General features: G+C 45.2%; 2 protein-coding genes across 2 annotated transcripts in view; one reads left to right on the top strand and one right to left on the bottom strand.

The window, feature by feature from the left end:
- PFDN1 (prefoldin subunit 1) overlaps positions 1–2,526 on the top strand; it is a 54,061-nt gene extending 51,535 nt beyond the window's left edge. Inside the window, exon 4 of the mRNA XM_012749012.2 lies at positions 2,158–2,526. Within this exon, the coding sequence (XP_012604466.1) occupies positions 2,158–2,241 (84 nt within the window). The 3' untranslated portion in view covers positions 2,242–2,526. The remainder of the gene's footprint in view (positions 1–2,157) is intronic.
- A 1,268-nt stretch (positions 2,527–3,794) lies between these two features.
- The window catches only part of CYSTM1 (cysteine rich transmembrane module containing 1), a 65,403-nt gene continuing 43,843 nt past the window's right edge, over positions 3,795–25,354 (bottom strand). Inside the window, exon 3 of the mRNA XM_012749016.3 lies at positions 3,795–4,269. Coding sequence (XP_012604470.1) covers positions 4,163–4,269 — 107 coding nt within the window. The 3' untranslated portion in view covers positions 3,795–4,162. The remainder of the gene's footprint in view (positions 4,270–25,354) is intronic.

The following is a 25,354-nucleotide window of genomic DNA, read 5'->3' as shown; positions in this document are numbered from 1 at the left end:
TAGCTGGGACTACAGGCATGCACCACCATGCCCAGCTAATTTTTCCTATATATATTAGTTGGCCAATTAATTTCTTTCTATTTATAGTAGAGACGGGGGTCTCGCTCTTGCTCAGGCTGGTTTCAAACTCCTGACCTCTGCCTTCCTCAGCCTCCCAGAGTGCTAGGATTACAGGCGTGAGCCACCGTGCCTGGCCTATAATTTTTTTTCTTAGCAACATATTCCAAACCTAAAGGAATAAAGAACTTTTAAAGCTGAATTTGGCCAGAGGCCTGGGCAGGAGAGCAGAAAAGCTCTTGCTGATTATGGTTTGCCAGCTGTGGCAACCAGTTGGCAGAGACTGGATGCAGCAGACCAGTGGCCTGGGCACTGGCTGGCTGTTGCAGGGGAGAGGCCGGCTCACTGCACTAACCTTTCCCCTGCAGTCTTGTGGGGCTGGAACCCACATGGTGCCTGGGTGGCACATGGCACTGCTGAGCTGCTGCTCCCCTCTGTGTGGTACCCATGCACGTACATTCTTCAGTGGTGCGTCAGCAGTTACTAGTATTTGCCTTTTTTCAACTCACCACAGGTAAAGTCTAAGAGTTGTTTGTCAAAGGAAGTTTAAGTTCTCACTCTGATACCACAGTTATAGGACTATATCAGGTTAGCAGTGTAATTAGACAAAATTCCTCAGCAACAACATACATTTATGGCCATTGAATTGTTATCTCACTGTGCTCACTGTGAGTTTTTATGGAGCTCCCGATGTGTTGTAAGGAACTGTGTGAGCGCTGGACAGATGGGAGATGGGAAAGGGTGCTCTTTCTAGTCTTCAGGAAATTGAAGGTAGGAGAGGACAAGCAGGAATCAGAGGTTCATGAAGGAACTGATAACGGTTTGTGTATGCCACGACATTTGGCTCCTGTAGGAAAAACCCCTCAGTGGGTAACTATCTGGAAAGAGATAGTTATTAACAGAGATATTTAATAACTATCTGTACAGAGAGGGGGTAAGTTGGAGGGAGGGATCCGTAGAAGGCTTCAGAGAGGTTTGATGGTGAGGGCAAGGAGTGGGGCATTCATTTTGATTTTCCTGTCTCAGAGCTTGGGGCTCAGTTCCCAAGCGAGGCCTGCCGTACCAGGCTGTGGTGCCACTTGAAGCAGCGATGCGCAGCTCGCCTGCCCTCAGCACCCCCCGGCTCCCCCGAGTCCTGTGGGCACTTCAGTGGTCCACTGAGTATCCAGCTGCTGGGGTAAAGGGGGTAGGAGAGGACACCTGGGCTGCCTGGGCCAGACGGGCATTGCTGGCTCTGGTGTGGCTCAGTCCACATGTGCCCTGGGAGGTGATAATTGTATTCCTTCAGGCCATGAGTAACATTCCTTAAAAAGAGAGCCTTCATTTCGTGTCCATAAGTGGGAACACAGCCATAACTGTGTCCTCAGGGCAGGGACCAGTGGTAAAGCCACCATACTTGTGGGGTGAGCACAGGGCAAATCATGTACAGACATCATTTCCTTTGACTAATCTTCTGTAATCCCGGCCCAGATGTGGCTCCTGAAAGTAGTAAAAGTTCTTTGTGTAAATTGAGAGTTGTAATCTAGGACCCAGATGTGGTAGGAGGTAAACTTCCACGAGGTCTGTTTTATACAGTGTGTCACCAGCCTGGATTCCTGGCAGGCAGCAGCAGCATCATCGTTGGAAAAGCCGCTTTCATCCTGAGTCATCTGCCTCAGTGCAGCGTGTGCTACGCTTGCCGCAGCCTCGCCGGCCGGAGCAGAGGGTGCTCTGTCCACGGTGGCTGCAGGCGCCTGGCCCGGGCCATGGAAAACCGTGAAAGGAGATAGTCTGTTATGGGGCAGGAGCTTTGTTCTGGAATTTCCTGGCCTTTGTCTGTCTGGTATAACTTCACGTACCGAGATGCCTGTTTTCAGAGTCCACTTCCTTCTGGGGGAAGAGCACCTCTGCTTCCTGTACAAGCCACCCCCTCACTCTGCCCATGGGCCGGAGGTGAGGAAGCATTAGGGCAGGAGTGTACCCCTGGCTCCCACTAGACAATGTGCTCCCTGAAGTTGCTCATCACTAAAGAGAAGCCATAACCGTTGGGCATAAAGCCTGGGCCTGCCAGCCTGGCCCATTCACCCTGGTCCTAACCCTTGTTTCTTTCTCATATTGCAGCAGAAAAAATCCTACCTGGAGCGGAGCGTTAAGGAAGCTGAAGACAACATCCGGGAGATGCTGATGGCACGAAGGGCCCAGTAGGGAGCCTCCAGGGAAAGCTCTTCCTTCTGACCCCTGCTCTGACGGACGTTTCATCTGGGTGGCCTAGCAACCTCACATTTTCTACATAAATCGTGAGCCCTTTCAGATCTCAATCCTGTAATTTTCACCCTGGCTCTGCCTGCCACCCTGCCTAGACACTCTTTGTTGGTGTGAGTTGCAAACTCCCAGGAGAGGGAAGATGAGAGCCAGGACAGAGAAGGAAGCTCCCCCTGAGCCTGCCACTGCACGCACTGACCAGACCAATAAAAGGCACCCGTCCCACCCTGCTAAGTCTGCTTTTCTCGAGCCGAGGGCTGAGAACAGAGCGAGAGAGGCAGTGGCCGTCTCCACCTCAGCTCCCGTTCCCTCTGCGTTGGAGCCTTTCCTTCCTTGGGGAGTGGGATCGCATCCTCTTTTTTCTCCTTCTGTACCTTTGACTAACCTCCTCAGCTCCCGGGCCTCCATGTAATGGTATATGCAGATGAGGAAGAAAGCATAGCAGTCCGCCTAAAGATTCCTTTCCCCACCGCTTTCTCAACGTTCCAAAAGAAAGTTCAATAATAAGCAGCATCTCCAAGACTGTCTCCCTTTGGCCAGTATCGTAAGATGGACACTGTAATCCTGAGGCTTCCTAGAGGCTCTGGGGCCAAGATGGGTGTGCTAGCTGGCTTGTCCCAGCTCAGGAGGGCTGATTATTCAGTTTTCAGAAATTTTGTTGCAAGCCAGTTGTTAAACACAGCCATTATTAAAGATTATGTAAATCTGCAAATTATGTTAAAAAGAAAGATGATATTCAGAACTCATCCCTTCCTAATTACTACATTTGACCATTATCTGTTAACTCTGAGGTTAATAGTACTGCATCTGGGTGGTGAAAACAGCACATAATGGAGCTGGGAAGCAAGCACAGGAACGCACCATCCTGTTGGTAGCCTGAAATCAGCCGTGACATGGTGGGGGCATTCATGGTCCCCCCACCCCCGAGAGAACTGGTAGTTGGACATTTATCAGCACACCACTGCTTCAGAGGGAAGGCAGGCAGAGGGCGCAGGGAGCTGTCAACGGCAGCCTCTCCATGTGGCATGGGCGGGGCCGGGCAGGCAGGAAAATCTGACTTGCTGCTGTGGCAGGTCAGTGCCACCTTGTGGCCAAAGATGAGTGGTGTGGCTGACTAGTTTGGGGTGAGGGGTTGGGGGGGAACCACAGGAAAAAGAAAGCCTCTGGTCTGGACCCATGTGACTATGGACTCCCGGGAGCAAGGCCCTTCTCCTGGGCTCTGGGTAAAGGCAGGTATGAGCTGAGGTGGCAAATGCTCCCGCCTGAGCCCATCTCTGAGTGTGACAGGGAGAGAATGCTAGCCAGGTGCCACATGACCATAGCACCTGCACTATTTGGCTAATAGCAGAATGAAAAGGTACAGATGGACTTCTCGTCAGACACTGGACAGTGGCCATTAGCCTCAGTGAGCAGATGCGTAATTAGAAATGAGAGTCCAGGAGACATAGAAACAGATTCAGGGTAGCTTAGATTATATCTGGAATAATTTAGACAAGTGAGGTTTGGACGAATTTATTGAAACTTAGTGTTAGCAGAGAAAAATTATTCTGTGGTTTGTTACATTTTGCCACTACCTTGAATGTGTAATTTAAAATCATAAATATTTCATAACTAAGCCTTTGGCCAATAAAAGAAATCATTTAGCACATTTGTTAAAGATCAATAAGAAATGTATTTCGAACATCAAAAAGATCAAGTCACTGAATTAAACAGCAGCAACCCCCACTAATCTAGATTCCCATGGTGCTGAAAGTAGAGGTTTCCGTGCAGAGCTAGTCATTTATTACAGCAATCAGAAGAGATGGGGGCTGGCACACCTATTGGAGGTGGTGGCAGAGCTGGCAGGACAGGAGGACTGGCCTGGTCAGGTGAGCATGTCCCAGAGACAGCAGCAACACAGAGCAGTCCAGCAGGCTGTAAGGCAGCTGGATGATCCCAGGTCGTCTCTTCTTTGGTCTTCCACCACATACACTAGAGGGAGAAGGGGAGAAGGTGGTGAGAATTAACTGGAATAAACCTCAGGCCTACAAAGTTAGCCTGTCTGGACTAAGGGAGGGCTACAGGAGGAGCCATCAAGCAGACTGGTGCAGCCTCTTGGCTCCTGTCATTGCTGATGCCGATGAATGAAGGGTGGCTCAGCTCACCAGCTCCTTTCCCTCCTACTACTCTACGAAGGACACGCTTATCCTCGCAGGGACAAGTACTAGGGAACTACAGAATGGCCCCACACCAAGGCAGATGGAGTTGGCTAATTCTACTTGGTTTATAGACCAGGTAGCATTATGTCCTCTACCCTGCAGGGGAACTGGGGGGCATTTCTTCAGATACAGTTAAGCCACCACCCAAGAGAGAGGAATGGGAATTAAAATCTCCTATAAATGGGAGCTTTCAGCCCTAAAAGAACCACCAAGAGCCTAGGTTTTTCATACATGGGAATACACAATTTCAGAATGTGCCCCCCAACCTCTAAATGCTTTGACACAAAGCTTTTGTGTCAGGCAGGCAGGGATGAAAACTGGCCCCATGGGACAGGATTACTGGGTGCTGTGTGGTTTGAGCTCTGAGTGCTAAGCAAATCCATAGGTGAAGAAGGACCCCAACCACCCACTACTTGTCAGCTGACTCTCGGCCGGCATTAGCTTCTCTTACTAACGTAAGGACATATTTTAAATGGCTGATAATCTGTGGCCACTTTTTTAAAAAAATCTCAAAACAGCAGCCATCATCAAACTCGTAAGCAGTGAGGATTTAAAACTGTTTCAAAGTTCGTGAATGCTTGAATCTGATAAATTAAACCAGTCTGCTGGCAGTTTTCTTTCAGCGTTATTTTTGTATTTTGTATCTATTTTTATACCTCCTCTCTTGGCAGCTTCTCTCTCTGGAGCCTGGTGTTGTAGCTAGAATGGGCTGGGGTAGTGGGAAGCTTTCCCGAGTCCTCCCATCATATCAGTCGCCCTCCACTCCACAGAGATGTCCCTTTTCCTCCTCTCACAGCACAGGTGTAATCCCGGCCTACTCTCATTTGGCCTTGCTCAGCAGCGCACACAAGCTGCTCTGGGTCTGGGCGAGAACCCACCACCAGGGAAATGTGGTCAGAGGGGGAGGACGTACGACCCATTTATTCTGAGGCTTCAGAATAAGGTCCGTTACCTCATTTAGTTCTCACAGTGACCTTGATAGATATTACTGTCATTCCTACTTCATGAGTAAGGGACTCGAGGCTTAGAGAGAGGGCATGATCTGAATCCAGGCCTTGATGGCTCTAAAGCTGCTGGCAAGCCCATCTTGCTCAGGTCTAAGGGGGATAGAAAAGGGACCAGGAAGAGCACAGAGGTGACTGGGACTGTAGCAAAGTCCTCTTACACACCTAGTCAGAGCCTGCCCCGAGCACCCCGGGCTGTGGGGTCATTGCAGCAGGAAAGCCAGGCAGAGTGTCACCTCCATTTGTCTGGATGGCCTGTTCATGTCCCTAGCTTCCCTAGATCCTGCGTGGGGCAGCTTTGGACAGGGAAACCTGATACAATGGCTGCAGACCCCCCTGAATAACTCTTTTCTTGTACTCTCCCTGCCAGAGGATTGGAACTCCTTCCCCTGGGACAGAAGGGCCCCCTCCCCTACCAGCTCTAGAAATAGCCGCTTGACTCACTCGCAGGCCTTCCCGGGGCTTCAGGCCAGAGACTTGGCCCGAGGTTGGTTGCTGTGTGAGAGGTCCTAAGTCTCTCTCAAGCTGTCACTTACTGAGGGGTTCACAAGCGCCAGGACCCGTGCTCAGGGCTGTCCAGAGGTGGGCCACTCCATCTTCACAGCCACCCTGTGTGGTATCGGGACATCCGACTCACTGCTGCCCTCTGTCCCCACCCCTCTGAGCCAGGGCCAAGCGCAGCCATGCCTTTCTCTCCCGTCGGAACCACTGAAGCTCGAGCAGCTATGTCAGGGAAACGAAAATGTCCCGGTCTTTCCTCCCCCATCACCCTTCTCCTCCAGTTTAGTCAAGTTTGACCTTGTGGGGCTTCTTTCACATAACACTCTGCAACCTGGGGAAGTGGGGACTTTGAGCTCATTACTCCCAGACGATGCCTACAGAGGTTAGGAACAGTCAGTCACCACACAACAGAGGACTTCAAACCAGAGGGTGCGTCAGCCATGACGGGGGTGGAAGTGCCCACACACACCTTAGAAACCCGAGTCAGTTATTGCCTGGAGCACCAAGTCTTCCCAAACCCTTATGACTTTTGCCCCTATAATTAGCTGAGGACAGAGTGGGTCTGGAGGTGAGGGTGACCTGTGTTTTCCTGGCTTTTCAGTCACCCAAAGCATGGGGGAGACTGGCCCAGGAGAATCTTCTAAGGAAGATCTCTACCTCCGGATGCTCTACCTCCATAGGGTCCCACGCACTGCACGTTGGAGGGTGCCTGCCGCTCGGAACCTCACAGCCTAGTCTCTGCCCCAGGATCCTGGCCCGCCCCAGGGGCCTCACTTCCTCTCAACTTCTGCTCTGCCACCGTTCCAGTCACTCCCCACTTCCTGATGGGGGAACTTGAGAACTCCTACGCTACCCTGCCTGGCACTCCACACTGCTGGAGTCCTGGGCCATGACACCCTGGGTACTTGAAGCCAGTAGCCCCATGTGCTTAGCTTGCAGCACTGGTCACACAGCAGGAGCTGGGGCAGAGACGGCCTCAACCCAGGAGTTCCATACCCAAAGATGGGCCAGAGCATAACACGGGGAGAACCATGACTATGTCAGCTGTTAGCGGTATGCAGAAACAACTACCTCTGCAACTCTTCTCTAAATTGAATATTGTTTAAAAATAAAAGTTTTTTTTTTAAAGGAGGAAAAAAAGGGGAGGGATCAAAAGAACAAGGAGTAGGGGTTGGGAGCAGGTATTGCCTTTCCAGGCAAGTGCAGCAGTCAATGCCTAGCCCCAGAAGAGGTTCTGGTGCCTGCAGTGGCTGCTCAGGTCGAGCTCCTTCTTGGGGATCAAGTGCCCCCCTGTGGCCAGTCTGGGGACAAAGGCTGGGCTCCAGCTCCTTCTGATGGCTTCCTTCCATAAACATAAGCCACAAGGCTGACCCTCCCATTTCACTATTGCACACCATCCTATTCAGCCAGTAGGAGTCTACATACCCTGGCACCATGCAAGAAGGGGCTGAAGGTCTGTGGAAAGCAATATGGAGACACCTCAAAGAGCTACAAGTAGAACTACCATTTGATCCAGCAATCCCATTACTGGGCATCTACCCAAAGGAACAAAAGACATTCTATAAAAAAGACATCTGCACTCGAATGTTTATAGCAGCACAATTGCAAAGATGTGGAAACAACCCAAGTGCCCATCAATCAATACATGAGTGGATTAATAAAATATGGTATATGTGTACCATGGAGTACTTTCAGCTATAAGAAACAACGGTGATCTAGCACCTCTTATATTATCCTGGATAGAGCTGGAGCCCATTCTACTCAGTGACGTATCACAAAAGAATGTAAAAACAAGCACCACATGTACTCACCATCAAATTGGTATTAACTGACCAACACTTAAGTGCACAGTTGTAACATTCACCTGGTGTCGGGCAGATGGGAGGGGGGAGGAGGGGATGGGTATATTCACACCTAATGGGTGCGGTGCGCACCATCTCGGGGATGGACACACTTGAAGCTCTGACCGGGGTGGGGCAAAGGCAATATATGTAACCTAAACATCTGTACCCCTGTAATATGCTGAAATAAAAAAAAAAAATTTTAAAAAGGGGGGCTGAAGGGATTTTCTATTCCCAGGGGACTACAGCTGGGGTGGGATCAGCTCCAAGGGTCCCTTCACTGACTTGCCTCTCTTACCCAGTCAGCCCTTTGAACCAAACCTCAATATTCTCAGCCCCAGCCCAGTGCGTGGCCTGCAGAGCGGCAGGTACCCAGAGCTTTGCCATGTGATGCAAGCGCGAGAGGGGTGGGGAACATGTGGGGACAGGTGTATGGGCAGCAGGAGTGACCCAGAGGCCCAGACTAGGTCAGGAAGGCCTGGGGAAGCTTTGGGTCTTGGATGCACAGTAGCTTTGGGAAGAGCTGAGCAGCTTCTAGCAGGGACACCCCCACCCACCTTCTTGCCTTTGTGCAGAGAAGACAGATGGAAGGTGCCAGGAGGGATGCAGTCTCCTGTCCACCAAGCCCTGGGATCTTCTCCAGGGCCACCAGTGCCCACTGCAACCTTGGCCAACTGTAGTGCCCTTGGTCCTAGGATCTAGGACTACTATACTGTACAACCCCAGAGGTGACATTCGCACAGTCTATTCAGAAACCTGGTTCTGGGCAGGCAGTGGGGCAAGTGGGACTTCTGTCCCCATAGGCAGGAATGACCTGCAAGAAATGTGAGCAAGAGGCCTTCTCAGGTGAAGGCTCCATTTCTCAGTCAGCCTCAGTCCAACATCTGAAACCTTTACTTGCACAGCTCTTTTTAAATGATTAATCAAGTACTTTGACATGGTAATAGAGTCTTATTAATAGGTCCTTCTAGTCTGTGTATGCTTGCAAATACATCTGTACCCAGTAGTCCCAACCCAGGGGAGCTAAGGGTGAGAGGCAAAAAAAAGACTGGAATCCCCTGCCCCCCATACGGTTCTGAGGCCTGCAGCCTTCTTGCTCCAGGAGTGAAGCAGCATCTCAGGCCCTCATGGCCCAGACCAGTGACGGGCACTCAGAGCTGGCCCTCAACTGCTAAGACCATCATAGCCACAGTAGATGGTGGTCATCTCCTAGGCCCTTGCATGGGGCCAGGGTACAGGGGTGTGTCATCTCTAGAGGAGCCCCCTAAGAAGTGCCACGAGTGCCAGCTGTGCTGGGGGTAGGAAGACCTGGCATCTTTCCCTGACTGCCCTCGCCCCACGTTGGGCATCTAGACCAACAGGAGGAGGCCAGTCCGCTGGGAGGTTTCAGAGGACGCCACAAGAGCCCTTTTGCTGCCAGACCATGAGGCCGGAAGGGAAGGCAAAATCTTTAAGCATTTTCTGAATAAGTAAAACCTTAAGAAAGCCATGAGATGGTTCCTGTTTCTACATGCAGGGGTAGAGAGAACACAAAATTCGCTGAGGCTTCAGTTCAGTTTTCCTTGGATATGCACGTGTGGTTGGATTATTTACTACCCCACACAAAGGGGCTGTACTGATGAGAACAAAATGTCCTAAAGGCAGTGGCACTGTGCCCCCTGCTCAGGCCCAGCGAGCACCAGGCACATACACTGAGAGGGAGAGGGATGGGGTGAAAGGTGGCCAGAAGTAGCAGAGGGAAGCAGTCCCACTTCTGTCCTTCCAGAGCTTATCAGGATAGAGGTGATCAAGGGTCTGTAGTTTTTTTTGAAGGGTAAGGGCAGGAGAGGGTAGGAACCTCTTATACTTTCCTCTTCCTCTACAGGGAGGATGAGGGGCTGGCAGAGCTGGCACTGTCTTGGCCTGGCTGCCTTTGCCTGCTAAGCTCGGGCCTTCCAGGGGCCTCCTGTGCCTTGTTGGCTGCCCTACTCCTCACACCTCCTTTTCCTGCAGCTTCAGCTCTGGACTTTGTCATTTCAGTGAAGCTGAGTCAGGTGAGACAGTGTCTCCCAAGTCCTTGTCCCTCTCTCCGGTTCAGTGTCCCAAGATACCCACTCCACAGTAGAACAGACTGGGAGCTGGAACAACTAACTCACCCACTAACCTGTGCCCCACTGACTGCTGCCTAAACGATCAACCATCCGGCCTGACGCTGCTCTCCAGACAGGGCCAGGTATTTATATGGATTGGTCTAGGAAGGGTGTGAGAGCTTGCCGACCTGTGTGGGGGTCCCCTGTTCCAAGGCCTCCAGAAGTGCAGCTGCCACCATCCTGTGAGGAGGCCACCCCTGGACAAAACCGAGCTCAAGCCTCTGAGAGGTGACGAAGCCGAGGGAACACCAGGTGAGTGTGTCATCTCCTAGATGAGCCCCAGACCCATCCCACCTCCACCACGGCTCAACTGCAAGGTCTGCTTTCACTTTAGCCCTGCCCACCCCCACTCCATCCTGTGAACCACAGACTCAATAGCACAATTTTTGGATAAATAACAAAAACAGTTTAGTACATCTGGACAAGTTGTGCCGGCCTAACAAGTAGGACTGCACTGCTAGCACTTCCTGTGGCCCTATCCCTGGGCTTGACAGGGTTGGTTATAGATACTGGGAGAGTTGAGAACTTCTCAGATGCCAGAACTGCAGATGAAGCTGCCCTGGGGACCACCTTGGCCAGTCACTTTTTGGTAAGAAAAGAATGTTGAGTTCAAAGAAGGGAAACAACCTGAGGTAGGTCACATAGTGAACCAAAGGCAGATCCAGGCCTGTCACGCCACCCTCCTGCCTCCTAGCCCAGTGCTCTCTGCACATCAAGATCAGGCTCGCTTCCAATCAGACAGCAGCCTGGCTGCGCGTGACCTCAAATGTGGCTGTGCACTGAGGGAGGGAAAGCCTCTCTCCTCTCTGTGACCCTACTCTCCCTCTAAATGCAAGGTGTGTGTGTGTGGGATTAAGATCTAGACCTCGCCCTGTTCCACAGTGTGTCCCAAAGAGAGTCAGGGCCTATCATCTCAGAACAACCCGGTCCAGCGTCACCTGGGAGGCAGAGTGAATTTTTGTCACAGTCACAGAATATTAAAGTGAAAGGTCCATCTTCCCCCCACCCCTGCACCTTCCACATGGAGACGCTGGAGAAGGAAAGCAGTCGCTGAGGAGCCTGAATGAGGTAGTGAGGGAATGCTGGAGCACGCGTCCACTCCCCTTGTGTGGAACTCAACTGCAGTGCGGGAAGCTGACAATTCCTGTGCAAGTGGCTAGAGATCTAGGAGTACTTAGTATATTCTAATAAAGACCATGCTATTCTACAAAAAGATATCACCCTATTTAAATAAAATAGAGAAAATAAGGACTTCTTTTTTTTACTATGACAGAAAACAAGAGGTTAAAACCAGGGTCCACACTCCCATGTCCTTGCTACCAACTTGGGAGCTGGCTAGACTTGAGTGAGGTCACACGGCTCTGTTCTTCCACAGCTGGGTGACCTCAAGCAAGTCACTTAACCTCTTTGAGCCTCTGCTTCCTCCTCTATGGGATGAGAAGACAGAGTTGTGGAAGTCACTGCTTGAGATAACACAGGAAAATGTTACGATGACGACAAAGGTTAATATCATTTAAGACAGGCAAAAATAAAAGTTCTCAATTTACAAACAGGAGAGTTTCATCATGGAGTTTCTTAAATAATGAGATGATATAGTACATTGTGAACATTATTTTTCCTAATTTGACAGACCATTGTTTATGTTCACAGCACCACTGAAGAACCGAGCTCTGGGGCAGCACGCACGCTCCTGTTTGCCGGTCTGGCTGCACGTGCACAGCTTACAAAACGCAATGCAGTAAGTGCTCCAGCCACGAGACTGCAGGGACCAGCACGTCCACAGAAATGCCACGAGCTGACTGGAGGGCTCCACAGCTTCATATAGAGAGGGGTGCTCTAGCCAGATGAGTTTATAAAAGATGAAAAACTTACAAATAATTTTATTAAGTTGGACTTAAATAAATAACTCATTTTTGTAAGTCTGAGGCAATAACCAAGAGCTTCTCATGCTGGTGAGAGAGGAAATAAGCCACCAGAAGGGAATCTCAAAAGGGTTTAGTGGGACGATGGCACTTTCAATAAGCAATCTTACACACCCTGAGGGGACTAAATGTTTGGCATTCAGTTTGGAGTACAAAGCAGTTTTTCTTTTATCTTGGAGTCAGCTGGAGACTTGGTGGGGGATTGAAGGGCAGTAAGGGAATGAGTGCACAGGACAGGATGAGGACATAAGCAATCCCTCAGCACCCCACTATGTGGCTAGAAGTCCTTTGGGACCATTGCCTCAGACAGACAGGTCAGAGGATCCGTGGGTGTGAGCTGGGGAAGATGTCATTCTAAACATTAAAGCCAACAAGTATGAGAAGCCCCCAAATGCGTGGTAGAGAGGACAAAATGTTTTTCTGGTGCTGAAGACCTGATGTCACAGGTGATATTACTACAGCAGAAGGCAGGAAGCAACTCTATATCATGATTTATCACAAATATATCCTAAATTATTTTTTGAGAAATAATTATGAATAAGGCTATGATGCCAGGCAGAAGAAATTAAGGAAACTCTAGAGAAAAAACTTGATCGTGCCTAGTACACAATGGTTCTATGATCTTGTGACAGGGGTGTAAAGACCTCAAGGCAGGGAGAATTCTCTGGTGGCTGGCAAACAGTGCATGATCTTGCTCATGACCCACTCGGATGCAAGACACATGGAGACCAAAGCTGTGAATGATGGTGGCTGACCTGACCCAGAGCATAACTTGGCCTACAAGTCCCTCAACATACTGGACATCTCGCAATGGCTGGTCCTACCCAATTTGATGAAGACTTCACCTCATTTACTGCCAACCTTCAAAAGACACCAATGTAGTCACATGCTGCAAGTTTTAACTCTGGAATAATCACAATACAACCAATGAATGAGCAGGCTGCCTTACATCATTAAAGGTTACGGCATATAAGGCTAAACACAATCCCACTGAAATACCCAGAGACCTGTGATGATCTATAGATTCAATGCAATCCCAACCAAAATCCCAACAGGATTTTTATAATAGGTAAAGATAAACTAATTCTAAAATTTATGGAAAGGCAAGAGAACTAGAATGACTAAAACAAGATTTAATATAAAGCTATAGTATCAAGACAGATAATGGTATTGGCAAAGGGACAGACACATAGACCAAAGTAATGGAATAGAGAGGACAGTAACAGACTTACATAAACATGGCTAACTGGTTTGGCAAACATGCAAATGCAATTCAATGGAGAAGGGATAGTCTTTTCAAATGAAGGATTTTGAAAAAAAAAATTATTTTGGTATGTAAAAAAAACAAACCCAAAAAGAAAACCCACAAAAACCTTCAACCATTTAAAACCACACATTTTATACAAAACTTAACCCAAAATGAATCATAGATATAAATGTAAAACTATAAAACTTTTAGAAAAAAATCTTCATGACGCCAAGTTAGGCAAAGAGTTCTTAGTCTTGACACCAAAAAGTGTGATCCATAAAAGAAAAAAACTGATAAACTGGACTTTATCAAAATCAAAAACTTTCACTTTGTGAAAGACACAGTTAAAAGGCTAAAAAGACAGGCTACAGACTAGGAGAAACTATTTGCAGTCACATCTAACAGAGGACTTGTGTCTGAAGTACACAACTACTCTCAAAATCCCACAGCAAGAAAACAACTCAAAAGTGCTCAAAAGACTTAGAAGAAACACTTCACCAAAGAGGATATAAGGAGAGCAAATAAGCACATGACATCATCATTAGCTATTAGGAAAACACAAATTAAAATCATAATGAGATGCTACTACATACCATCAGAATGGGCTAAAATAAAAAACACTGACAAGTACTGGCAAGGATGCAGAACAACTAGAACTCTCACTCATTACTGATAGGAATGCAAGATATTATAGCCACTCTGGAAAACAGTAGCAGTTTCTTAACCTTAAGCATACACTAATAATCACATTATCCATTATCTAGAAATTCTACTCCTAGGTATTCACCTTGGAGAAATGAAAACTATGTTCACATAAAAACCTGAAAATAAATGTTTATAGCAGCTGTATTCACAATTGCCCAAATGTAAAAACAACCCAAATGGTCCTTTAGCAGGTGAATGAACAAACAGTGGTACCTCCATACAATGGAATACTTCTCAGCAATAAAGCACCCTCCGGATCCTAACAGAATACACCAGCAATTATAAACTGCTTGCAAGGCAGTATCCCAGAATGACACATGGGGACAAAACCTACCCAACCCGAATCTCCCTTGACCAAATGTTCTGGAAAATCCTGAGAGACCAGGGATTTTCAATATATTCCTCAGGTCTCTGGGCTTCCATAAAAGGGAGTGGTCCCTCCTTGCCTCAACCACAGCAATTCCATAGTATCTTTTCCAGATTGGAGCTGTATATAAAGTTTCCTTAGAAAAGATTTATGTTAGCAAAATCTGCAGTGGTGGTCATGAGCGATCTAGGCTGTTGCTGCTGTTCAGAAGGGCCTCCCCAGAGCATGTATGGTCATCTGCATGTATGGTCATCTGCTTGGTTATCCATGTGCTCGGCCCTCCAGCAGCTATCCCAGAGTACACGATCTGCTTGAGGAGCCATGTCTCCTCTGTCCAGGCTCAAAGCTAAGTAACTTTAGCCCAACTCCCTTACTTGGTGTCTGACCTTTATGGAACTCAATGTTTTGTTGAATGCTCTTCCTATTTAGCAGGTGTTCCTAGACTTCATACCCTAGTTGGTTCTTCTCACCTATGAGCTTGCCTATTCTGTACCTATACAAATGTCTGCCTTCCTCCAGGCCTGAAGAGCTGTGTCTTCTAGTCCCAGCAGTCTTGTCTTTTCCTCTTTTGGTGTCCTTCACAGAACAGAAACTGGAGAGAAGTCCATCCCTCTTCTTAATATATCTTCACTCAGCTCTCAGGACATCCCATTCTCCTAGTTTTCCATCTCTGACTCCTTTGCAGGTTCATCATCTAGAGTTCCATGCCAGAATTCCTTAAGTTCAGGCCTATGATGCCAATTTTTCTTTTCCTTCCATATTTTCACTAAACTTAACCTTATTCATTCCCACAGTTTCAATTACCACCAACATGTCAGTCTCAAGGCTTTCCATATTGAGATCTCCAGCCTAACATCTCCTCCAAGCTACAGGCATATGTACAATTGCTTACTGACATCTCCAATTGGATGTCTCACAGACACCTTGATAACTCAAACTAACCCAGCACAAACAGAGCCCAACATGATTTTCTTCCAAGAACTTCAAGTGCTTCTCCTGTGGAACTAGAGCTGGTCACAGGACCCAAAACAACATTGCAGCTTGCTCCTTCTGGCGAGCAACACCTACTGACAGGGAGGTCAATTTGCACACCCTTTACAGCATTTACTGATTCAGCCATACAGGGTGTGGCTGATTCTCACCCATAAGCACCACCTACTGGCTCAGATTTAACGGGGCATGTCATTATCTAAACAAAAGAAAATCCAAAAGTAAGAAGCAACAGCTGCTCCAGATGAGAAGGAATCAACAAAAGAACTCTGGGAGTATGAAGAATCAGAGCAAAAGGACACCCTCAAAAAGGAGCACCAGCTCTCTAGCAATGAATACCAACCAAAATCAGAATATTGAAATGACAGATGAAGAATTGTAAACATGGATTATAAGGAAGCTCAATAAAATATAAGAGAAAATAGAAACCCAACACAAAGAAAGCACAAAAAACAATGCAGGAAATGAATGAAAAATTCACTAAGAAAACTGAAAATGAAAATCTGGAAATGAAAATTTCATTCAAGGAAATACAAAGCCTTAAGAATAGGTTAGATCAGGCAGAAGAAAGAATCTCAGAAACTGAAGACGACACTTTTGAATTGAACAAGCCAAAGAGAGCAGAGAAAATAAGAGGAACAAACAAAGCCTAGAAGAAATATGGGATTATGTAAAGAGGCCCAACATAAGAATCATAGGCACCCCTGAGGGTGAAGAAGAAAATACATAAGGCTTGGAAAACCTATTTCAGGGAATAATTCAGGAAAATTTCCCTAACCTTGCTAGAAATCTAGATGTCCAGGTATAAGACGCTCAAAGGACTCCTACAAGGTTCATTGCAAAGAGGCAAACACCACCACACAGTAATCAGACTGGCCAAAATAAACACGAAAGAGGGGCTTCTATGAGCCCTAAGGCAAAAGCACCAGGTAACTTACAAAGGAAAACCCATCAGACTGACTGTAGACTTCTAAACTGAGACCTTACAAGCCAGAAGGGACTGGGGCCCCATTCTCAGTCTTTGTAAAGAGAATAATGGCCAGCCTAGAATTTTGTATCCTGCAAAACTGAGTTTCATATATGAGGAGGCAATAAAGACTTTCTCAGATAAGCAAACACTGAGGAAATTTTTCAAGACAAGACCTGCCCTGCAGAAGTACTCAGAACTGCATTATATATGCGTTACACACAGATCAGCACAATAGACACCCACCAGTGTGAAATCACCCAAAAGCTAAACATCAAAGCCCAGATACTGCAATGGCTCAATAGATAAAACAAAGCAACAAGGTTCTACTCGTGGATGAATAGAAATCCACCCCACTTATCAACTTTCAATAAATGTGAATGGCTTGAACTCCCCCCATTGAAGACACATAAGCTGGCTGAATGGATAAAAAAAATTCAAGCCAAGTATTCGCTATCTCCAGGAAACACATCTAACCCACAAGGACTCATTCAGACTCAAGGTGAAGGGATGGAAACAATATTCTATGCAAACAGAAACCAAAAGAAAGTTATGTAGCAGTTCTCATATCAGATAACAGAAAACAGAGTTTCAAAATAAAGACAAAGATGGTCATCATATAATGGTAAAGGGAACAATTCAATAAGACATCATAATTCCAAATATTTACCCACCTAACACAGGTGCGCCCAGATTTATAAAGCAAATCCTACTTGATATAAATAAAACTATAAACAGCAGCACTATAATAGCTGGAGACTTTAACACTCCTCTGACAGAACAGGACATATCCTGCAAACAGAAAATAAACAAAGAAACAATGGACTTACACAGAACTCTAGAACAACAGACATTTGTCTAACAGACATTTACAGACCATTCTTCCCCCAAACCAATGAATATATGTTCTTCTCATCAGCTTATGGAACAGTCTCTAAGACTGATTACATCCTAGACCATGAAACATCTCAACAAATTTAAACAAATAGAAATTATACTATGCATCTTCTCAGACCACAGTGGAATAAAATTAGAAATCAACTCCACCAGAAACACTCATCTCTACACAAAGTCATGAAAATGAAACAACCTACTTAATGATGGTCAAGTCAAGGAGGAAATTAAAATGGAAATCAAAAGATTCTTTGAACTATAAGAAGGATACAAGTTATCAAATCTGTGGGATATAGCTAAAGCAGTCCTGGGGGAAAATTCATAGCCACAATAAATGCCTACATAGAAAAGACAGAAAGATCACAAATCAACAAGCTAATGAATTGTCTCAGGAACTAGAAAAGGATGAGCAAACCAATCCCACACCCAGTAAAAGAAAAGAAATAACCAAGATCAAAGCAGAACTAAATGAAATCAATAACAAAAGAACTACACAGAAGATTAATGAAACAAAATGCTGGTTCTTTGAAAAGATATAATTGAGAGGGCTCTCACTAGATTAACCAGACACAGAAAAAGATGGACTCAAATAACCTTAATTGGGAATGAAAAAGGAGACATTACAAATGATATCATGGAAATACAAAATATCATCTCTGAATACTATAAAAAGCTCTATGCACATAAACCTGAAAACGTGGAGGAAATGGACAGATTCTTAGAAACACACAGCCTCCCTAAGCCAGTCAGGAGGAAATAGAACTCCTGAACAGATCAATATCAGGTAATGAAATTGAAGCAGCAATAAAAAAATCTTCTAACAAAAAAAGTCCTGAACCAGATGTTTTCACACCTGAATTTTAACAGACCTACAAAGAACTGGTACCTATCCTGTAGAAAATACTCAATAACATTGAGAAAGGAGGAATCCTCTCTAACACATTTTATGAAGCCAACAACACCCTGACACCAAAGGAGATGACTCAACATCCTAAAGGAAACGACTCAACAAAAAAAGAAAACTACATACCAATATCCCTTATGAATACAGATGCAAAAATTCTTAATAAAATCCTGGCAAACTGAATTCAGCTGCTCATCAAAAAAATAATTCATCATAACCAAGTGGGCTTCATCCCAGAGATATAGGGATGGTTCAACATATGCAAATCTATAAATGTAATTCACCACATAAACAGAAGTAAAAACAAAGACCATATGATATTCTCAATAGACACAGAAAAAGCATTTGACTAAATTCAGCACCCTTTTATGATAAGAATGCTTAACAAAACAGGCATGAATGAGACTTACCTAAAAATTTTTTTTTTTCTTTTTTTTTTTTTGAGACAGAGTCTCGCTTTGTTGCCTAGGCTAGAGTGAGTGCTGTGGCGTCAGCCTAGCTCACAGCAACCTCGAACTCCTGGGCTCAAGCGATCCTTCTGTCTCAGCCTCCCATGTAGCTGGGACTACAGGCATGAGCCACCATGCTCGGCTAATTTTTTCTATATATATTAGTTGGCCAATTAGTTTCTTTCTATTTATAGTAGAGACGGGGTCTCGCTCTTGCTCAGGCTGGTTTCGAACTCCCCACCTCGAGCAATCCGCCCGCCTCGGCCTCCCAGAGAGCTAGGATACCTAAAAATTTTAAAAGCCATATACAACAAACCCACAGCCAATATCATATTGAATGGGGAAATACAAAAGCATTCTTTCTTAGAATTGGAACCAGACAAGGTTTCCCATTATCACCACTTCTATTCAACATAGTGCTGGAAGTCCAGAACAATCAGACAAGAAAAGAAAATGAAGCATATCCAAATGAGGGAAGAAGAGGTCAAACTATCGCTCTTTGCTGATGATATGATCTTATATCTAGAAAACCCTAAAGATTCTGCCAAGAGACTACTGGAATTGATAAATAAATTCAGCAAAGTCTCAGTTTACAAAATCAATGTACACAAATTGGCAGCATTCCTATACACCAACAACAGTCAAGCTGAGAACCAAATCAAAGACTCAGTACCTTTCACAATAGCAACAAAGAAAATAAAATACCTAGGAATATATTTAACTAAGGAGGTGAAAGACCTCTACAGGGAGAACTATGAAACACTGAGGAAGGAAATAGCAGAGGACGTAAACAGATGGAAAGACATACCATGCTCATGGACTGGCTGAATCAACATTGTTAAAATGTCTATACTACCCAAAGTGATTTGCAGATTTAATACAATCCCTATTAAAATACCAACATCATTTTTTGAAGATCTAGAAAAAATAATTCTACACTCATATGGAACCAGAGAAGATCCAGTATAGCCAAAGCAACCATTAGCAAAAAGAACAAATCGGGAGGCATCAATTTATCAGACTTCAAACTAGACTACAAGGTTATAGTAACCAAAACAACATAGGACTGGTACAAGAACACAGAAACAGACCAACGGATCAGAACAGAGAACCCAGATATAAAGCCATCCTCATATTGCCATCTTTGACAAAGCAGACAAAAATATACACTGGGGAAAATAATCTCTATTCAATACATGGTACAGGGAAAATTGGATAGCCACATATAGGAGACTGAAACAGGATCAGCACCTCTTACCACTCACAAAAATCAACTCACAATGGATAACAGACTTAAACCTAAGGCATGAAACCAGAAGAATTCTAGAAGCAAATGTTGGGAAAACACAGATATCAGCCTACGCAAAGAATTTGTGAAGAAGACCTCAAAAGCAATCACAGCAACAACAAAAATAAATGGGAGCTTCTGTACAGCCAAGGAAACAATCATCAGAGCGAACAGACAGCCTACAGAATGGAAAAAAATAGTAATATTTGTAGGCTATAAATCCAATAAAAGGCTAATAACTAGAATCTATAAAGAACTCAAGCAAATCAGTAGAAAAAAATCAAAAACCCTATTAAAAAGTGAGCAAAAGACATGAACAGAAACTTTTCAAAAGAAGATAGCCTAATGGCCAACAAACTTATGAAAAAATGCTCAACATCTCTAATCATCAGGGAAATGCAAATCAAAACCACAACGAGGCCAGGCATGGTGGCTCACGCCTGTAATCCTAGCAGTCTGGGAGGCCAAGGCGGGAGGATCGCTGAGGTCAGGAGTTCGAAACCAGCCTGAGCAAGAGTGAGACCTCGTCTCTACTAAAAATGAAACAAATTAATTGGCCAACTAAAAATATATAGAAAAAATTAGCCGGGCATGGTGGCGCATGCCTGTAGTCCTAGCTACTCAGGAGGCTGAGGCAGGAGGATCGCTTGAACCCAGGAGTTTGAGGTTGCTGTGAGCTAGGCTGATACCATGGCACTCTAGCCTGGGCAACTGAGTGAGACTCTATCTTTTAAAAAAAAAAAAAAAAATCCCACAATGAGATATCACTAACTCCAGTGAGAATGGCTTTTATAAAAAGTCCCAAAACAACAAATGCTAGCTAGCGTGGATGCAAATATAGGAACACTCATACACTGTTGGTGGGATTGCAAACTAGTACAACCTCTATGGAAAGTAGTATGGAGATATCTCAAAGAACTAAAAGTAGAACTACCATTTGATCCAGCAATCCCACTACTGGGTATTTACCCAAATGAAAAAGACATTCTATAAAAAAAAAAAGACACTTGCACTCAAATGTTTATAGCAGCATAATTCACAATCACAAAGATGTGGAAACAACCAAGTGCCCATCAATACGTGAGTGGATTAATAAAATGTGGTATATGTATATAAGTGAAGTATCACAAGAATGGAAAAACAAACACCATATGTACTCACCATTAAATTGGAACTAATCAGTCAACACTTGCGTGCACATATGAAAATAACATTCATCAGAAATCAAGCAGGTGAGGGAAGAGGAGGGGATGGGTAAATTCACACCTAACGGGTACAAAGCACACTATCTGGGGGATGTGCACACTTAAAACTTTGACTCAGGGCCGGGCGCTGTGGCTCACGCCTGTAATCCTAGCTCTTGGGAGGCCGAGGCGGGCGGATTGCTCAAGGTCAGGAGTTCAAAACCAGCCTGAGCAAGAGCGAGACCCCGTCTCTACTATAAATAGAAAGAAATTAATTGGCCAACTGATATATATATATAAAAAAAAAATTAGCCGGGCATGGTGGCGCATGCCTGTAGTCCCAGCTACCCGGGAGGCTGAGGCAGAAGGATCACTCGAGCCCAGGAGATTGAGGTTGCTGTGAGCGAGGCTGACGCCACGGCACTCACTCTAGCCTGGGCAACAAAGCGAGACTCTGTCTCAAAAAAAAAAAACTTTGACTCAAATGGTACAAAAGCATTGTAACCAAAACGTTTGTACCCATGTAATATTCTGAAATTTTAAAAAATGTAATTTTTTAAAAAAGGAATCCATTCATATTAGCATTAAAATTATAATATACCTTGGAAGAGATCTAATTTTAAAAGCTAACAAGAATAGGTAAGAGCTATGTGAAGAAAATTATAAGACTTTAAGAACATAAAAGAAAACAAAAATAAATTGAGATACCTTGCTCATGATAGGAAGAAAATATTGTAAATATGTCAACTCTTCCCCCCAGTTACTCTGTAAATTACATGCTATTCCAATCAAAGTGAAACATGGTTTTCTGTAGAAACTAACACACATCCAAAAGGTGAAGAATAGCCAAGAAAATTACGAAGAAAGTATTTATGCATGTGCTAGTGGTGAGGAGGGTGCGTATCATGCCAGATTGCTGACTGTAGCCCATTCATTTATGGGAACTTGGTATATGACAGTATCATTTCAAATTAATGGGGGCCAGGCACGGTGGCTCACATCTGTAATCCTAGCACTTCGGGAGGCCACGGCAGAAAGATCACTTGAGGCCAGGAATTCGAGACCAGCCTGGGCAATAGTGAGACCTCATTTCTACAAAAACTAAAAAAAATAAATAAATAATTAGGCATTGAGGCACACGCCTGTAGCCCTAGCTACTTGCGAGGCTGAGGCAGGAGAATCACTTAAGCCCAGGAGGTGAAGACTGCAGTAAGGTACCACTGTACCCCATCCTGGGCAACAGAGCGAGACTCTGTCTCAAACAAAAAAAAAAAAAAGAAAGGAAGGATGACCTCATCAATAAATAAGGCTGCAATTATCAAAATGGAAAACGGAAACTAGAACCCTATCCTACATCATGATAAAGAATAAATTTAGGTGAATTAAAGACTATATGTGAAATATTTTTAGAAGAAAATATAGACTTTATGATCTTGGAAGGGAATGATTTTTCAAAGACTAAAACATACAAAGCATGAAGATTGATAAATATGACATTTAAATTTTTCACAGTAGAAAATATACTACCCAAAGGTTAAGAGACAGATAGTAAAAAGGTATTTGTAAGTCTATAAACAAATATTAGTGTGCAGAATATATAAAAATTCCCTATAAATCAACAGGAAAAGACAAACCAATAGAAAAAAATAGACTAAGAATACATATAAGCAATTCATAAGATATGTACAAACAAATCACTAAAATTTATATATGCATATATAAATATATATATATATATTTTTTTTTTTTGAAAGGACAGGGTCTTACACTGTTACCTAGGCTGGAGTGCAGTGGCGTGATCATAGCTCACTGCAGCCTTGAACTCCTAGGCTTAAGCGATCCTCCCATCTATCTCAGCTTCCCAAGTAGCTAGGACTACAGGTCTATGCCAACATGCCTAGCTAATTTCAAAAATTTATATTTTTATGTTCAAGGTCACTAATACTCAGAGAAGGCAAAATAAAATAGTGAGATGCCATTTCACACCTATCATAAGTGCTAAAATTTACATGTCCTGCAGATTATTTTCAAAGAAAGAAAAAAACTGAAATCGTACAACACTAGTTGTTTATTCCAGTAACAGAAGGTAGGGAAACACTTGGGTCTTGGCTGCTCAGTCCAAGGTGTCCAGGAGGCAGCAGCAGCAGAGAGCAGCCCAGCATGCAGCCAGGGCTGCTTGACACCCGTCTTCTGTCTTCCTTTCCCGTTCCCGTTCCAGCACGTACACTGGGAGTGGGTGGAGGGTGGGGAGGGCAGGCAGGGGAGAGAGAGACTCCGTCAGAGGCAAACAGCAGCACTTATCCCGGTAGCACTTACCACACTCCACGGAGACTTGTTCACTCTAGACTGTTAGCTCCCTGAGGGCAGGGCAGGGCAGGAGCCACACTGATCTGGCTCGCTGCTCTATCCCTGCTCCAGTGTCCGGCACACATCAGGTACTCAGAGAATATCAGACCAGAGTTTCCCAGCCCCTCTCCTGCCCCAAGCTATGAAACCCAACCCAGCACCTTACTGATGCTTATCCAAAGTGATCCAATTTGCAATACAACCCTTGCCCTGAGCTACATCCCTGCAGCCTGATGTGGCCGGTGCTGGCTGAAAGCTTTACATATGATCTCATTTAATCCTCACAACAGCTCTGTATTATCGTTATTTTATAACTCTTATACACTATTCGTAGGAGTGTGAACTGGCAGAACCTCTTGGAAGGGGAATTTGGATAGGGGAGCGGGATGGGCATAATTTCAATCCAGAAAATCTGTATCTAGAATTTATCCTGCAGAAATAACTGTCCCAGTGTTCAGAGATCTATGTAAAGTATAATTGCTGCTGCAACAAAATGACCCCAAACTAACAACCTCAATGTCTATCAACTGGAGTCCAAATAGGTAAATTAAGGCATACCACCTAATACAATAGTGAACAACCATGAAAAGAACTAGGTAGGTCTTCCATGTGGCCAATAATTTCAGCAAGGGATGAAAGCAAGGAATAGAGCAGTGCTTTTATTTGTACAATAAGAGGGCTACGCAAACACAAGTATTCTAAAAGAATATAAGAACTTAAAGGTCAAGGTATAGAGAGAGGTAGAAGCTTTCACTTTGCTTTTACATTTTTCTGAAATCCACGCTTGTCTGATTACAAAGCCACACTCAAAGCTGCTCGGCAAATGTTACATGGTTACATGGTTTGTCCAAAATCAACTAAAAGACAGCATTCACCCATCAGCCTCCTGAATCCTCCTGCAGTGCCTCCCCACTGTCCTGCCCTTAACCACCCATCATGTAACTCCTCTGCTCAAAAACATCTAAGACTCCTCCTTCCTTAGCACCTTCCCCCTGGCCACCTAGACTATTCACAGACTCCACGGATCCCATGGGTCTGTATCTGGCCATGTCCAGGAACTCTGATACCCAGCCCTACCCTCAGTGCCTCAGATGCCTCAGAGCCAACCCCCCTTGGCATTTGCAAGACCTGGGTCAGACCTGCCTGTCCCATAGGAAGACTGCTTCTTAGCAGAGCACAGCACAGGCCTGACTCAGCTGGGTTCACAGAGCACAGCTCCTTTCAGGAGAACCTTCCAGGGCTCTATGGAAGGTTGGGCCAATGCCTCCTCTTCATATGAGTTAGGAACCCAATTCTAGGCACAGTGTGAAGAAAAGTACTTGGCCAACTAATAATCCAAAGACAAATGTTAATTCTATGTGGTGAAATTCCTCTGTGTTGTTTCTCCTTTTCTTTTTTAGTGACAGGGTCTCACTCTGTCACCCAGGCTGGAATGCAGTGGCGCAATCACAGCTCACTGCAACCTCAAACACAAGCGATCCTCCTGTCTTAGCCTCCTGAGTAACTAGGACTACAGACATGCACCACTATATCTGGCTAATTTTTTTAACTTATTGTAAAGATGAGGTTTCACTATGTTGCCCAGACTGGTCTTGAACTCCTGGCCTCAAACAATTCTCTTGCCTCAGCCTCCCTAAGTGCTGGGATTATAGGTGTGAGCCACTGTGCCCAGCCTCCTCTGTGCTTCTGTACTTGGTGGCTGCAGAACCCTGGTCTCTGTGGAAAACTGGGTGAGGGCAGCTTTGCCGTGAGGCAGGAGCACACAGGGCTGTATTCACAGAGCAGACAGACAGAGCTGCCCTGAACCCCCAACAATGCTGACAGCTGCAGCAGGCAAGGTGTGCCTCAGCACATCCCTCCAGTGGGCACAGAACAGCCCACGTACCTGTAGCAGGTCAAGGTTGTCTGAGACAGTGTACCCTCTTGTCCTACTCTGCAACACATAAAAACACAACCTTGGCTGTGTTCTCAGAAAACCTCTGTCTCTATCTTCCCAGCCTTTCTCTTTACCAAAGCTAATCCCCAGCTGTTCCAAGCATCTCTTCCCTGGAACCCAAGGTTTGGCAAGAAGTAGTGGGTGGGATGTGGCTAGGAGAGACAGTACGTTCTCATCAGATC

The sequence above is a fragment of the Microcebus murinus genome, chromosome 21 (assembly GCF_040939455.1).
Source record: "Microcebus murinus isolate Inina chromosome 21, M.murinus_Inina_mat1.0, whole genome shotgun sequence".
Lineage (NCBI taxonomy): Eukaryota > Metazoa > Chordata > Mammalia > Primates > Cheirogaleidae > Microcebus > Microcebus murinus.
Note: the sequence above shows the minus strand (reverse complement) of the source record. Positions and strands in the feature narration are given on the sequence as shown.